At 40.1% G+C, this 14204-nt stretch overlaps 1 protein-coding gene across 2 annotated transcripts in view; it reads left to right on the top strand.

The window, feature by feature from the left end:
- MYRIP (myosin VIIA and Rab interacting protein) overlaps positions 1-9024 on the top strand; it is a 419901-nt gene extending 410877 nt beyond the window's left edge. For both annotated transcript variants that reach the window (XM_083188579.1, XM_083188580.1), the window contains one exon: positions 6700-9024. In XM_083188579.1, the coding sequence (XP_083044705.1) occupies positions 6700-6729 (30 nt within the window). In that variant the 3' untranslated portion in view covers positions 6730-9024. The remainder of the gene's footprint in view (positions 1-6699) is intronic.
- Positions 9025-14204: the final 5180 nt, after the last annotated feature.

The following is a 14204-nucleotide window of genomic DNA, read 5'->3' as shown; positions in this document are numbered from 1 at the left end:
TGACCCCATTTTGCAAACTACACCCCTCAGGGAATTCATCTAGGGGTATAGTGTACATTTCAAACCCCCCAGGGGTTTCACCAATTTTGATACAACTGGGCAGTGAAAATGAAAAATTACATTTTTTTACACAAAAATGCAGTTCTGGCTCAAAATTTTTCATTTTCAGAAGGTATGAAGGAGAAAAAGCACCCCAAAATCTGTGCCCCAATTTTTCCCGAGTACGGCAATGCCTCATGTGTGACCAAAAAGTGGCAGGACTCAGAAGGGAAGGAGTGATATTTGGATTTTGCAGCACAAATTCTGGTGGAATGTTGGTGGGTGCTATGTCGCATTAGCAAGACCCCCAAAGCACCAATACAGTGGAACCCCCCCACAAGTGACCCCATTTTGCAAACTACACCCCTCAGGGAATTCATCTAGGGGTATAGTGTACATTTCAAACCCCCAGGGGTTTCACCAATTTTGATACAACTGGGCAGTGAAAATGAAAAATTACATTTTTTTACACAAAAATGCAGTTCTGGCTCAAAATTTTTCATTTTCAGAAGGTATGAAGGAGAAAAAGCACCCCAAAATCTGTGCCCCAATTTCTCCCGAGTACGGCAATGCCTCACGTGTGACCAAAAAATACCATTTGGGTGCATGGCAGGACTCAGAAGGGAAGGAGTGATTTTTGGATTTTGCAGCTCAGATTCTGGTGGAATTTTGGTGGGTGCTATGTCGCATTAGCAAGACCCCCCAAGCACCAATACAGTGGAACCCCCCCACAAGTGACCCCATTTTGCAAACTACACCCCTCAGGGAATTCATCTAGGGGTATAGTGTACATTTCAAACCCCCAGGGGTTTCACCAATTTTGATACAACTGGGCTGTGCAAATGCAAAATTACATTTTTTACACAAAAATGCAGTTCTGGCTCAAAATTTTTCATTTTCACAAGGAATGAAGGAGACAAAGCACCCCAAAATCTGTGCCCCAATTTCTCCCGAGTACGGCAATGCCTCACATGTGACCAAAAAATACCATTTGGGTGCATGGCAGGACTCAGAAAGGAAGGAGTGATTTTTGGATTTTGCAGCTCAGATTCTGGTGGAATGTTGGTGGGTGCTATGTTGCATTAGCAAGACCCCCCAAGCACCAATACAGTGGAACCCCCCCACAAGTGACCCCATTTTGCAAACTACACCCCTCAGGGAATTCATCTAGGGGTATAGTGTACATTTCAAACCCCCAGGGGTTTCACCAATTTTGATACAACTGGGCAGTGAAAATGAAAAATTACATTTTTTTACACAAAAATGCTGTTCTGGCTCAAAATTTTTCATTTTCAGAAGGTATAAAGGAGAAAAAGCACCCCAAAATCTGTGCCCCAATTTCTCCCGAGTATGGCAATGCCTCATATGTGACCAAAAAATACCAGTTGGGTGCATGGCAGGACTCAGAAGGGAAGGAGTGATTTTTGGTGGTGGAATGTTGGTGGGTGCTATGTCGCATTAGCAAGACCCCCCAAGCACCAATACAGTGGAACCCCCCCACAAGTGACCCCATTTTGCAAACTACACCCCTCAGGGAATTCATCTAGGGGTATAGTGTACATTTCAAACCCCCAGGGGTTTCACCAATTTTGATACAACTGGGCAGTGAAAATGAAAAATTACATTTTTTTACACAAAAATGCAGTTCTGGCTCAAAATTTTTCATTTTCAGAAGGTATGAAGGAGAAAAAGCACCCCAAAATCTGTGCCCCAATTTTTCCCGAGTACGGCAATGCCTCATGTGTGACCAAAAAGTGGCAGGACTCAGAAGGGAAGGAGTGATATTTGGATTTTGCAGCACAAATTCTGGTGGAATGTTGGTGGGTGCTATGTCGCATTAGCAAGACCCCCAAAGCACCAATACAGTGGAACCCCCCCACAAGTGACCCTATTTTGCAAACTACACCCCTCAGGGAATTCATCTAGGGGTATAGTGTACATTTCAAACCCCCAGGGGTTTCACCAATTTTGATACAACTGGGCAGTGAAAATGAAAAATTAAATTTTTTTACACAAAAATGCAGTTCTGGCTCAAAATTTTTCATTTTCAGAAGGTATGAAGGAGAAAAAGCACCCCAAAATCTGTGCCCCAATTTCTCCCGAGTACGGCAATGCCTCACATGTGACCAAAAAATACCAGTTGGGTGCATGGCAGGACTCAGAAGGGAAGGAGTGATTTTTGGATTTTGCAGCTCTGATTCTGGTGAAATGAATGGTGGGTGCTATGTGGCATTAGCAAGACCCCCGAAGCACGGTGAAATTATGAACCTAATAATCCATAGATGTGTGGTATAATTTAAAACACTCCTTTATACATAGGCCGGGTTTGTCGGGGCAAGTGTCACACTGGAAAATAGTTTGCTTTCTTATTCCCTTTTTATAGCAAACTTTGCACCTTTTTTGTGTCCTTCCCTTTTTTCCAGTGGAGGGGATTTCATCAGGAAAATGCTGCCCTGGTACAATACGGGGGCCAGTACTAGAAGTACTGGGGCCCTCTGCCTGCTGGTTCCCAAATATTAGGCCCTTTATGACTTCCTCTTGAAAGTGCATAAATGTCCCCCTCTGGCCGGTAGAACGGAATAGCACGTAAGCGTTATACAGTGCCATCTGGATGATATACACGGCCAGCTTCTTGTACCAGATTTTTGTTTTCCGCAGGGCACTGTACGGCTTCAGTACCTGATCTGAAAGATCCACTCCGCCCATGTACCTATTGTAATCCAGGATACAATTAGGTTTTGAGGTGTGGGTACTGGTACCTCGTACAGGGACGGAGGTGGTACTGTCTCCGTGAATTGTTGTCAGTATAAGGACATCCCTCTTGTCCTTATATTTGACCAACAACATATTTTCGGTGCATATTCCCCTGCTTTCACCCCTTCTCATTACTTGGGCAATGTGCGTTTTTGGGAGGCCTCTTTGGTTCTTGCGCACAGTACCGCAAGCTGCTGTACCTCTTGAACCAAGGGCCTTAAACAGGGGGATGCTAGTGTAAAAGTTATCCACATAGAGGTGATAACCTTTATCCAGGAAGGGGTGCACTAAATCCCAGACAATTTTTCCACCGTCTTTGAGGGGGTCCCTCATCACCAGAGGAGGAAGAGGAGCTTAAGACGAATCCTTCAAATTCCCCGCTTGCCTCACTGGCTGTGTCAGAGTCAGAGGCAAGCATGGCATATGCCTCCTCCGCTGAATACATTCTTCTGGATGACTGGGATGACATTTGGGATGACATTTGGGATGCCATTTTTATTTTTGTGTTACTGGTAGTGAAATGTTTCAACACGTGTATAGTGTAGGGGGGGGTACAAACTTTATTTCAACCCGGGGGGTATGTAGTGTGTAGTGTGTATGTAGTGCAGAAAAAAAAAATACTTTATACAAAAAAAAAAATTGAAGGGGTTAAAAAAAAAAAAATTGAAGGGGTTAAAAAAAAAAAAAAAAGGTCCTGCGCCAAAAATTGAGCACAGATGTTGGTCAGTAATGTCCGTCACTGAACAGCGCTCAAAGGCAACAGGAATTTGATCAAAAAAAAAAATAGATCAACCCTGTGCCGAAAAAGCTGATCAGTGATGTACGTCACTGATCAGCGCACAGTGGCCACAGGACACCCACAAAATCACAGTGTGTGTAAAAAAAAATTAAAAAAAGACCCCACAGCACCCTCAAAAAAAAAAAAGGTGATCACTGATGCGACACTGATTACCAGTGAGGGGCAGCAGGTGCACAACCTTTGGTGCAACTGACAGTGCAACTGGCAGCAACTGACAGGTATATATAAAAAAAAAAAAACCCTGCGCCCCCAAAAAGTTGCTGATCAGCTCAGATATACTGATCAGCACAAAAGGGGGGGTAGCAGACACAAAATATACACTCTCTATCACTCTCTGTCACTATCTCTCTCTATCTCTCTATCTCTCGCTATCTATCACTATCTATCACTCTAGGACACTGCAGCAGCAGCACTGACAGTTATATATATATAAAAAAAACCTGCACCCCCAAAAAGGGGGGGTAGCAGACACAAAATATACACTCTCTATCACTCTCTGTCACTATCTCTCTCTATCTCTCTATCTCTCTATCTCTCACTATCTATCACTATCTATCACTCTATGACACTGCAGCAGCACTGACAGTTATATATATATAAAAAAAAACCTGCACCCCCAAAAAGGGGGGGTAGCAGACACAAATCTCTCTATCTCTCTATCTCTCACTATCTATCACTATCTATCACTCTATGACACTGCAGCAGCAGCACTGACAGTTATATATATATATAAAAAAAACCTGCACCCCCAAAAAGGGGGGGTAGCAGACACAAAATATAGCTCTCTCTGTCACTATCTCTCTATCTCTCTCAATCTCTCTCTATCTCTCTCTCTATCTCTCTATCTCTCTATCACACTGCAGCAGCAGCAGGAAGTCACAAGAAGTCAGATCCAGGAAGCATCCAGCACGCTACAAGCAGTGATCAGGTGATCAGGTAAGGTATTTGCAAGGATCAGGTAAGTATTAGCAAGGATCAGGTCAGTATCACGGCAGATAGGCACGGTGACCGCTCTGCACGCAATTCCAGACCGGAATGGCGTCTGCAGCGCAGTCACCGTTAGTTTAAATGTCGCGCCTTGGCTGTGATTGGCTGTCGGTCCGACGGACCAATCACAGCCTTGGGGGCAGGTGGGGTGAGGGTGGGGTGAGGTGTCATCGTCACCGATGACCCCCTCATGCCCCCTGACGCCCGGCGGTGATTGACACCTGTGTTACCGAGCGTCTGATTCGCTGGTAACACAGGAAAACGCTGTGAATGGCTGTTCACACTGAACAGCCAATCACAGCGATCGCCGACGGGGGGGCGGCATCGCAGCCCCCCCTGGGCATGCAGGGACATGTCTGCTGTCAGGGACAGCAGACATCGTCCCTCTGTCACTGCGTCTCTAGACGCAGTGACAGTTTAAAGTCATGACGTACATTTATGCCATGTGTCGGGAAGTACATCCCGGCCATGACGTAAATGTACGTCAAATGTCGGGAAGGGGTTAATCGCGTTAGCTGAATGGCGGGAAAGAACGGCAAGTTGATAGATTTCAAGTCTTCAGTTAGTATGTTTGCTGCGTATTCGGTTTGTTTCGGTGCACTCGCCTCTCATTGGCTTAGGCCTTCGCTGTAGCACCCGACCGGGGTCAGCGAACCCACCCGGCTGGGTGGGCAGTCAATGCTGTAGGTGGAGTGGATACCGCTTGTTAAGTTAGGTCGGATTACGTATGCTAGTTTGGGGTGGGGTTTAGTTCAAATAGCCGTTCTTTCTAGGCCACCAATAAAATCTCAAAAATAAAATAAAAATAAAATAAAAATTAGCTTAAAATCATTTTCAATAAATTCAGCTAACAAATTTCTGCCAAACTATGTCTCCATGTCTTTATTTCTGAAGTAGTCGTATAAGTTATGTTATATCATCTGAATGCTAAAGGTCACACACACTCACCGATAGGATGTTTACTGGATGCACATTTTGTCAAGGCTTGTTCATCATATTGTTGAGGATAGTAATATAACATTCTATATATTGATTGCTTTTAAGAAAGGATGTAATCATATATATTTTAACAATGTAATAATTAAAAAAAATTAAACCCAAGAGTGCCCCAACAAAGAGTCTTCTTTATTCTTCTGTTCAAGCTTGCAACTATAATACTCTTGGGAGCATTACCAATTGAGTGATAAAACAACTGTTGGCATGACACAGGACTGTAGTGGCACTTGCAGGACATTCTTGGGTGCCCTAAAGCCTTCTTCACAACTATTGAACCTCACTCCTTAAAGTTCTTGATGATCCAATAAATGGTTGATTCAGGTGCAATCTCACTAGCAGCAATATTCTTGTCTTGAAGTTTTTCGTGCAAAACAAAGATGACCGCACATGTTTCCTTGCAGGTAACCATGGTTAAAAGGCAAAGAACAATGATTTAAAGCACCACCCACATTTACAAGCTAACAATCTGTTATTGGAACTCACTCAGCATGACAGAGTGATCTCCAGCTTTGTCCTCTTTAACACTCTCACCTGTGAGATATTCACTGATATTCACTGACATGATGTAAGCTGGTCCTTTTGTTTCAGGGCTGAAATGCAGTGGAGATGTGATTTTTGGGATTACGTTTATTGTCATGGCAAAGAGGGACTTTACAATTAATTGCACTGCCTCTGATCACTCATCAGGACAGGCTGCAGTATATGCAAATTTCCATCATAAAAACTGAGGCAGCAGACTTTGTGAAAATTAATATTTTGTAATTCTCAAAACTTTGTCACGGCTTTACAGAGTTACATATGATTGCCCAAGAGTACTGTATTTACCATTTACTCTGGTCAAAATCTTTCTGATTGGTACTAGAAATCTTGTTGGCATAATACACCCATGCTACGTCTAAAGTGACACAACTGCAGCATGGTTAGGCAACTGAAGACAGCAAATCATTTCCGAGATAACTGCAATAACCTGAACTACCTGAAATAATGTGGCTGGGTCTAGTTGTATGATCCGGTACCTCAGGCAAAAAACAAGACTTGGGCATTGCAGAAATATGCTGTATTTTAGCTACTAATGTAATGATCTCATTAATAAATAATGCATTTTTTCTTCTTGATTTCTTCAGGAACCTACTAAGGGCTCAACCATAATGTAAAGACACACATATTTACACTGCCAAATAGTATGATGCCTAAAGCTGTACACAAGAGTGCCTTTATTTGACAGCCATTGTGTTAACCATGGAAAACGGATTCTTGTGTGATGTTAAAATGCCTCTATAACAAGGAGTTGTGCAGATGCCTCGCTGGAATGGTCAACATTTAGGGACTGCTACGTGGAATTCTGCCTTAAGTTCTTTGGAGACACCGGAAAAGGTTACTGAGTTTCAAAAAAGGCTCTCTTAATTATGCACTTTTTTATTTCTGTCCTAGTACAAGTAATGTGTCAAAAAAACTATGTTTTTCGTATTCTCAATGTATGATTTATTCATATGCCAAAATAAAATATATGAGCAAATGTTTTATCATAAAGGTGTATTGAAAGAAAATGTGTCCATATTCACACTAGTCTTACATGGTTGCTGTGCTGTTACCTAACAAATGTAATTTAAGTACATATATAAGTACTGTAATTTGTTTTGTGAATTCATTTTCACAACTGATGTCCACATTATGATTTCCATCTCAGCAATCACCGGTATTCCTTCCAAATGTTTGTATAAATAAAAGATAAATGATCTGATTTATTCAAACAATAACACTAGAGTATTATGTACTGTATAATGGTAGAGGGTTTAAAATGTGCCCAGTATTCAAGATAAATATTAATTGTAGAATTTAAAGGGCACTAATATGCAGCATTGAGTTAAGGGACATGTCAATCTATGGCTGCTTTTCCTGATTCACAATCCAATCCATTTAGCCTTTTTAAGCACTATTCGGAGGCCTTCAATGATTGCCGATCCAGCATCAGGGGATTGTGAAAATTCTGGCATCAATAAGGAAACAGTTAATAGCGATAATTGCAAATAATATTATACGTTCAGAAATTTTATTAAAAAACAGAATTACTCCTTAAACAAAAAGAATATTCACAAGACAATATATTTATTTTCAGTGTCCTTTAATATCTGTAACAGTTAAAAAAGAAATTCCAAATAAAACTATAAAAACTGTGTCGATTTGTGTATGCATATATATATATATACATATATATATACATATATATATATATATATATATATACACACATACATACAGTACTGTATATATACACATATATAATTCCTAGTCAAATAAAGTATCCCTGTGTTATTTATAGAAGCTAAATCAGGGGTTACTCGGGGCCATATATATAAATATATATATATATACATATATATATATATATATATGTGTATATATATATACATATACTCCAATCATGCTGGATCAGTGAGGCTGTGTGCCCTGATTAGAATAAGTACAGTACTGTACATATATAAAATCCCCCCAAAATTAACTCTTTATGTATTGGACAATCATAATTATTAGTATTTTTGTACCTTTTCTCTTAAAAAAATAGTTTTATTCATACCTGTAATCCATTACATTATTATTAAAAAAATCTAAATATTATATTTATTAATTAATATAAATAAATAAAATAGCCCTAAATATTGTTTATGCACTTTGTACAGCAAGTTGTTTTGCTTCTCATTCTCTTCTAACAAACTCTTATTTATTAAGAACAAGTTTCATTTAAGCCGGTGTTTGTGATTACTGTTATTCTTTTATTTTTATTTTATTTTACAAAATGTGAATGATAGCTGTTTGCCTAGTTGTTGACTTTAAAACGTTTGTTATAATCTGAATGGAATGAAAAATTATAGACTCTTTTTGCCCTTTGTTATGTTTCTGTGTAAACAAACAAATGTTTAATGTGCAGTAGAATGGTCCCCATAAAAGCATGTAATGTAGTGTAATAATGTTAATGTTTAATTATCCAGTCTTCTGAAATGAAATATGTATTATGTAAGCACTGCAAAAATATCATCCATGTTTTATTTCATCAAGAAGATTTATTTGTGCCAAATGCGTGTAAAAAAGAGTTCACTGTTCAAATACAAATATTATATCACAATGATAATTATTTTGCCATTAAGTGATTCTTTTAGTTTTAATATTTATATCAAGATTAATTTTTTTTACAAATGAAAATATTTTAAAGGTTATATAGAGTGAGACTATATCGTAAAAATCTATTAAACTTTATTTGAAAATGATAAATGTGCTTTCATGTCATCTGTAGCATCTGTTTACGATGAGATTTCAACAGAGGACATTATGGGACAGAGATGGTTTTAAGGAACTGATGTAATTAAAATGCATGTCAGTTTAAAAATTATTCTTGAAAAATAAACTGCCTTGATAACAATCACAAACTTCAAAAATATAAAAGTTCAAAATCATTAAGTGTGTCTGTATTTTTTTTTCAATGTTCAATTTAACCGTTTCAGAAAATATGAAGTAATTGGTTATTTATCTAATATGTGATTATTCTAATAAAATATATTATGACATAATACTTATAAGCTACTGGAAGAACTGTGCATTTGAGAAAACGTCAGTCTAATTTTTATTTTGGCTGGTACCACTTGTAATTTTAATTGGGACAGTAGGTAGGTACAGTATGATCCAATATCCAGTTTTTAAATTTTTTCTCTAGACAATCAAAAGTCTTTCTTGCTAAGCAACACAAAAATAACATTAAGGGGGCAGCACGGACGGTGTAAAGGTTAGCATTACTGCCTCACAGCACAGAGGTCATGGTTTCAAATCCCACCGTGGCCCTAACTGTGTGGAGTTTGTATATTCTCCTTGTGCTTGCGTGGGTTTACTCCAGGTACTCCGGTTTCCACCCATAATCCAAAAATATACTGGTAGGTTAATTGGCTCCCAACAAAATTAAACCTAGCATGAATGTGTGTGCGTGTACATGTGGCAGGGAATATATATTGTAAGCTCCACTGAGGCAGGGACTGATGTGAGTGTTCAAAATATTCTCTGTAAAGCGCTGCAGAATATGTGTGCTCTATATAAGAAACTGGTAATAAATAAAATAATAAATTAAGACAATCAGATGTACAATGACCTTGTAAACATGTAATCAAAGTTACACATATTAGTGATACATTTCGGAGTTTTAGTAACATCGTCCAAAATGTTTTGTTCAACTCATTGTAAAAATCCATAATTTTGCAAAGAAATAATGAGGTTATTTTCTGTGTTGCTGAGAAACTAAAGGTGGCCATACACACGCAGATTTATCTGCAGATCTGTCTGGTTGGAACAAAAACATGGTTATGGATGAGAGCAAATGACAGTTGACCATTTGCTTGGAAATGCTGGAAAACTAACAAACTGTCACTCATCCATAACCATGTTTTTGTTCCAACCAGCCAGATCTGAAGATAAATCTTACTAGTGTATGGGCACCTTAAGACTGAAAAGTCATCGAACACTAGTATTTTATTACCCTGGACAGTGGGTCTGATTCAGGTTAGGTTGTAGAAGAGGTGCACAGCTGCATCACTTGTTCCTATGACACCTGGTGGGGCACTGAAAAAAAGGGGTATAGCTTCATAGAGGAGGCATGGCTTTGTTTGCTTACCGAACTCCATTTTCCATAACTACAGGGATCCAGGAGGATCAGGCTGCCCCCTTGGTACAGCTTACAGAGAGCAGGCGATCCCAGCCTCTGTTTCTCCAAATGGTGGCCTGACACTGACATTTCTGGGAAAGGACAAGGCCAGTATCTCCATCAAAGGCCAGTGATTTTCTGGAATTTTTGGTATGTCCTTCAGCACCTGTCTTGCGTGACCCCTATGGGCACGCCCTGCAGCCATCCAGCAGTATCGAATATGATAATGCGCCCTATATATAAACCATTAGGTCCGGCAAAATCAATTGCTCAGAGGGTGCCCGCTTGCTTGCACAGCATATGGAAATCCAACTTGAAAGCAGCAGTCCATCCATTTGAAAATGAAAAGTTTTATTACAAACAGCAACGTTTCAGTGCTCCACACCCATTGTCTTTAGGCTCACACACTAAAACAACCTTCATAACTTAAGTACCCAGGTGTAAGGTGCTCATCAATCACCGGGCGCATATTCCCCGGGAGATGCACACAAAAAGTGACATCATCAAATAGACGACCCAGAGAGGACGCATCCCCTTCAATAAAATACAAAGTACTTTTTTTTTTAGAAACTTTCTTTTATTGAAGCGTAAAAAGAAAATTCAATACAAATAGTTTGTGCATAGAATACAATATATAAACACAAAATAATTTATTAAAACACCAAATTCTACCAATGCAGTAATAGGGCAAAGGTGTTTGGACAAAAATACAGTAAAAAAAAAAAAGGAGTAGAGACAAATACATATATCATAGCGTGGCTGGTCTAGGTCCAAGTCCAAACCAATGTTCCCATAATGGGCAAATAAAAAGTACTTACTAGTACCGTATTTGCCGGCGTATAAGATGACTGGGCGTATAAGACGACTCGCCAACATTTCCACTCAAAATAGAGGGTTTGTTATATAAGTGCACCCGGCGTATAAGACGACCCTCCCACTTGGAGGCATATTTTTCAGGGGAAAAAAGTAGTCTTATACGCCAGCAAATACAGTATATATATACTAGTAAGCCTGCTCAAAGTGAATGTTTCCAAAGCTAGACGACTATCTTGTGATTGCCTCTGTGTTTGTGCATATGTGAGAGAGAAAGAGATGTTGTTTTACTCACTGCCAACAGATGGCAGTGTTTTGGAGACACACAATCAGACCCTAGTCATATGTAGCCAAATGGACCGAAGTAAATCTAAAGAATACAATCTTTTGAGAGTCTGAGCTGATTTTTCTCACCATGAAGCCTATTATTGAGGAAAGAATACCACAAAACTATAATTTTTATATATATATATATATATATATATATATATATTTATTTCCTTTCCATGATATACTGCAAAATGAAAAATAAACTTATAAATAGGTATGTCATGTGCAATTCACTATATTGGTTTTATAGTCATAGACATGCACATTATACAAAAATGTATCTCAGCTTACTGTCCCTAGATGAATATAGATGAATATAGCATGCTATATATTTCATTCCCTGCTCTATACAATGAAACCTTGCAATCTCACAAAACCTTTGTGTATACTCAAGAGGGAAAGATGTGTAAAGTGCTTCAGCACTGCAGTTAATTTAGAATTGCTAAAATGGAGGGAATGTTTTCTACTGTGTACAGAGAAGCAACAGAATCTGAACGGATCTCTGATTTGTTCAGGTGTTACATGTGTTACATGAGTGCTTTCATATTCACAGAGCCCCAGCCTGCTTCTTTTAGATATCCACATTTCTCCTCACTAGACTTCTCCCAATGTACCTGTAATATGGTAGAACGATGTGTGTGGTCAACTGTAAGTCCTGGAACACCTAAAAGTGTTGTGTATAAAATGGCAGACCACAAGCAGTCGGTGTGGCAGGCCTGGATGCCCTGCGGACCACTGTTGGCAAAGGGGTGCTCTACAGTGTACACACAGGTAAGTGGCCTCTGATTGGTCTTAGTCTGTCTAACCGGTTGTGCTCCAAAGTGCTGGGAACTTTTTGGAAGAGTAGTTCCAATGGGTCCATTTGACCTTTTTATACGCATACTTCTAGTAAGTTTCCACTCTCCATTGGTTAGCATAGGTAGCCAATCTAAAAGGTTTAATTGAAAATAACTCTACACAATTCCAAATTACATAATTGTAGTCCAGTTGGACTGATATGTTATGATATTAAGCATATAAAATCTACAGAGGGAGAGATAGGTACAAACTCTTACGCCCTCACAAGTCAAATTGCTGGCAAAGACCCCCCCCCCCCCTTTCCCGCTCAACCTTCTTCGCACACAGGGCTTGTGATAGCATGTTCGGTGCCCCCCTGCAAACTTTACATTTTCGCCCAGCCATAATTTACAAAGGGACACCGCACAGGAAAGAGGTGTTCTCTCACAAGAAAGGGGTCCGGCCACACAATAGTATCACCACGCACATCGGGGCACTCAAATGCCCACGGTAATTGTGCTCCTTATATATCCACCATAGTAGCACCTGTTATGCATAATGCCCACAGTAGTAATGCTGATTACACACTTAATGCCTATGGTAGTAGTAGAGCCCCTTATACAAATAATGACAAGAGTAGTAGCCCCATTTATACACCATGCCCATAACTACCCTCAGCAGAAGCACTGCTTATACATAATGCCCACAGTAGCCCTTAGGAGTGTCGCTACTTATACATGTAACATAATGCATGTAACATAATGCCCACGTTTGCTGACAGTAGTAACGTTGCTTATACATAATGTCCACGCTTGCTAAAAGTAGAAGTGCTGCATTCACTCAAAGTTCCCGACAGTAGTAGCACTGCTCATACATTATGCCCACAGTTGCTCACATTAGGGGCCAGATGTATCAAGCTTTAAAGAGTGATAAAATAGAGAGTCATAAGCAGTCAGCCAAACAGCTCCTAACTACCATGCTACTGGCTGGATTTGAAAAATGACAGGTAGGAGCTGATTGGCTGTTTTTTTTTTACTTTCCACTTTACAACTTTTTGAAGCTTGATACATCTGGCTCTAGAAGCGCTGTTTATACATAACACCCACAACTGAGAGCAGAAGTAGCACTGCTTATACAGTACATGCCCACAGTTGCCGACAGTCATAGTTCTGTTTATACACAGTGCCCACGGCAGCCAATAGTAGTAGGGATGCTCATACATAATGCCTACAGTTGCTGATAAGAGGAGCGCTGCATTACGCCCATGGTTGCCGACATTAGAAGTGCTGCATTATACCCACGGTTGCCAGCAGTAGAAGCGCTACATTACTTTCATGGTTGCCGACACCAGAAGCTCTGCATTAAGACAGTAGAAGCACTGTAGAAGCACAGTAGAAGATTGACGAGAGAAGAAGCACTGCATTACTCCCACAGTTGCAAACAGTAGTAGAACTGCATTATGCCCACAATTGCCAACAGTAGTAACACTGCATTATGCTCATGGTTGCTGACACTAGAAGCGCTGTCAGTGCCCCTGGTAACTATATCTCCATTTCTCACCAACAACCAATCCACAAAAATACATTGTCTGTTAGCGAACAGACACAACCCTCTCCTCCCACGTCTAATAAATCAAGACCAGGTGGACTTTGTCATGGGGAGACAAGCACCGGACAACACCAGGAGGATTATCAATGTCATGGATGCCTTCTTTGCGTCATCGGAGCCTTTATTACTACTGTCGCTCGACGCAGAGAAGGCATTCGACAGATTACATTGGGGTTACTTATGGGCTGTCTTGCAGAAATTTGGTATAAAGGATAGGGCCCTATCCTCTATTAAGGCCCTTTACGCCAACCCGATGGCCAGAGTTTTTGTAAACGGTATGCTCTCGTCTACTTTCGGGATCTCTATTGGCACCCGTCAAGGGCATCTCCTGTCCCCGTTGATGTTCGTCTTAGCAATAGAACCTATGGCAGAGGTTATTAGATCCTCCCCCGACATTACCAGCCCACACCTTTTTGACCG

This window comes from Crinia signifera, chromosome 5 (assembly GCF_055691185.1).
Source record: "Crinia signifera chromosome 5, ASM5569118v1, whole genome shotgun sequence".
In the NCBI taxonomy this organism is placed as follows: domain Eukaryota; kingdom Metazoa; phylum Chordata; class Amphibia; order Anura; family Myobatrachidae; genus Crinia; species Crinia signifera.
Note: the sequence above shows the minus strand (reverse complement) of the source record. Positions and strands in the feature narration are given on the sequence as shown.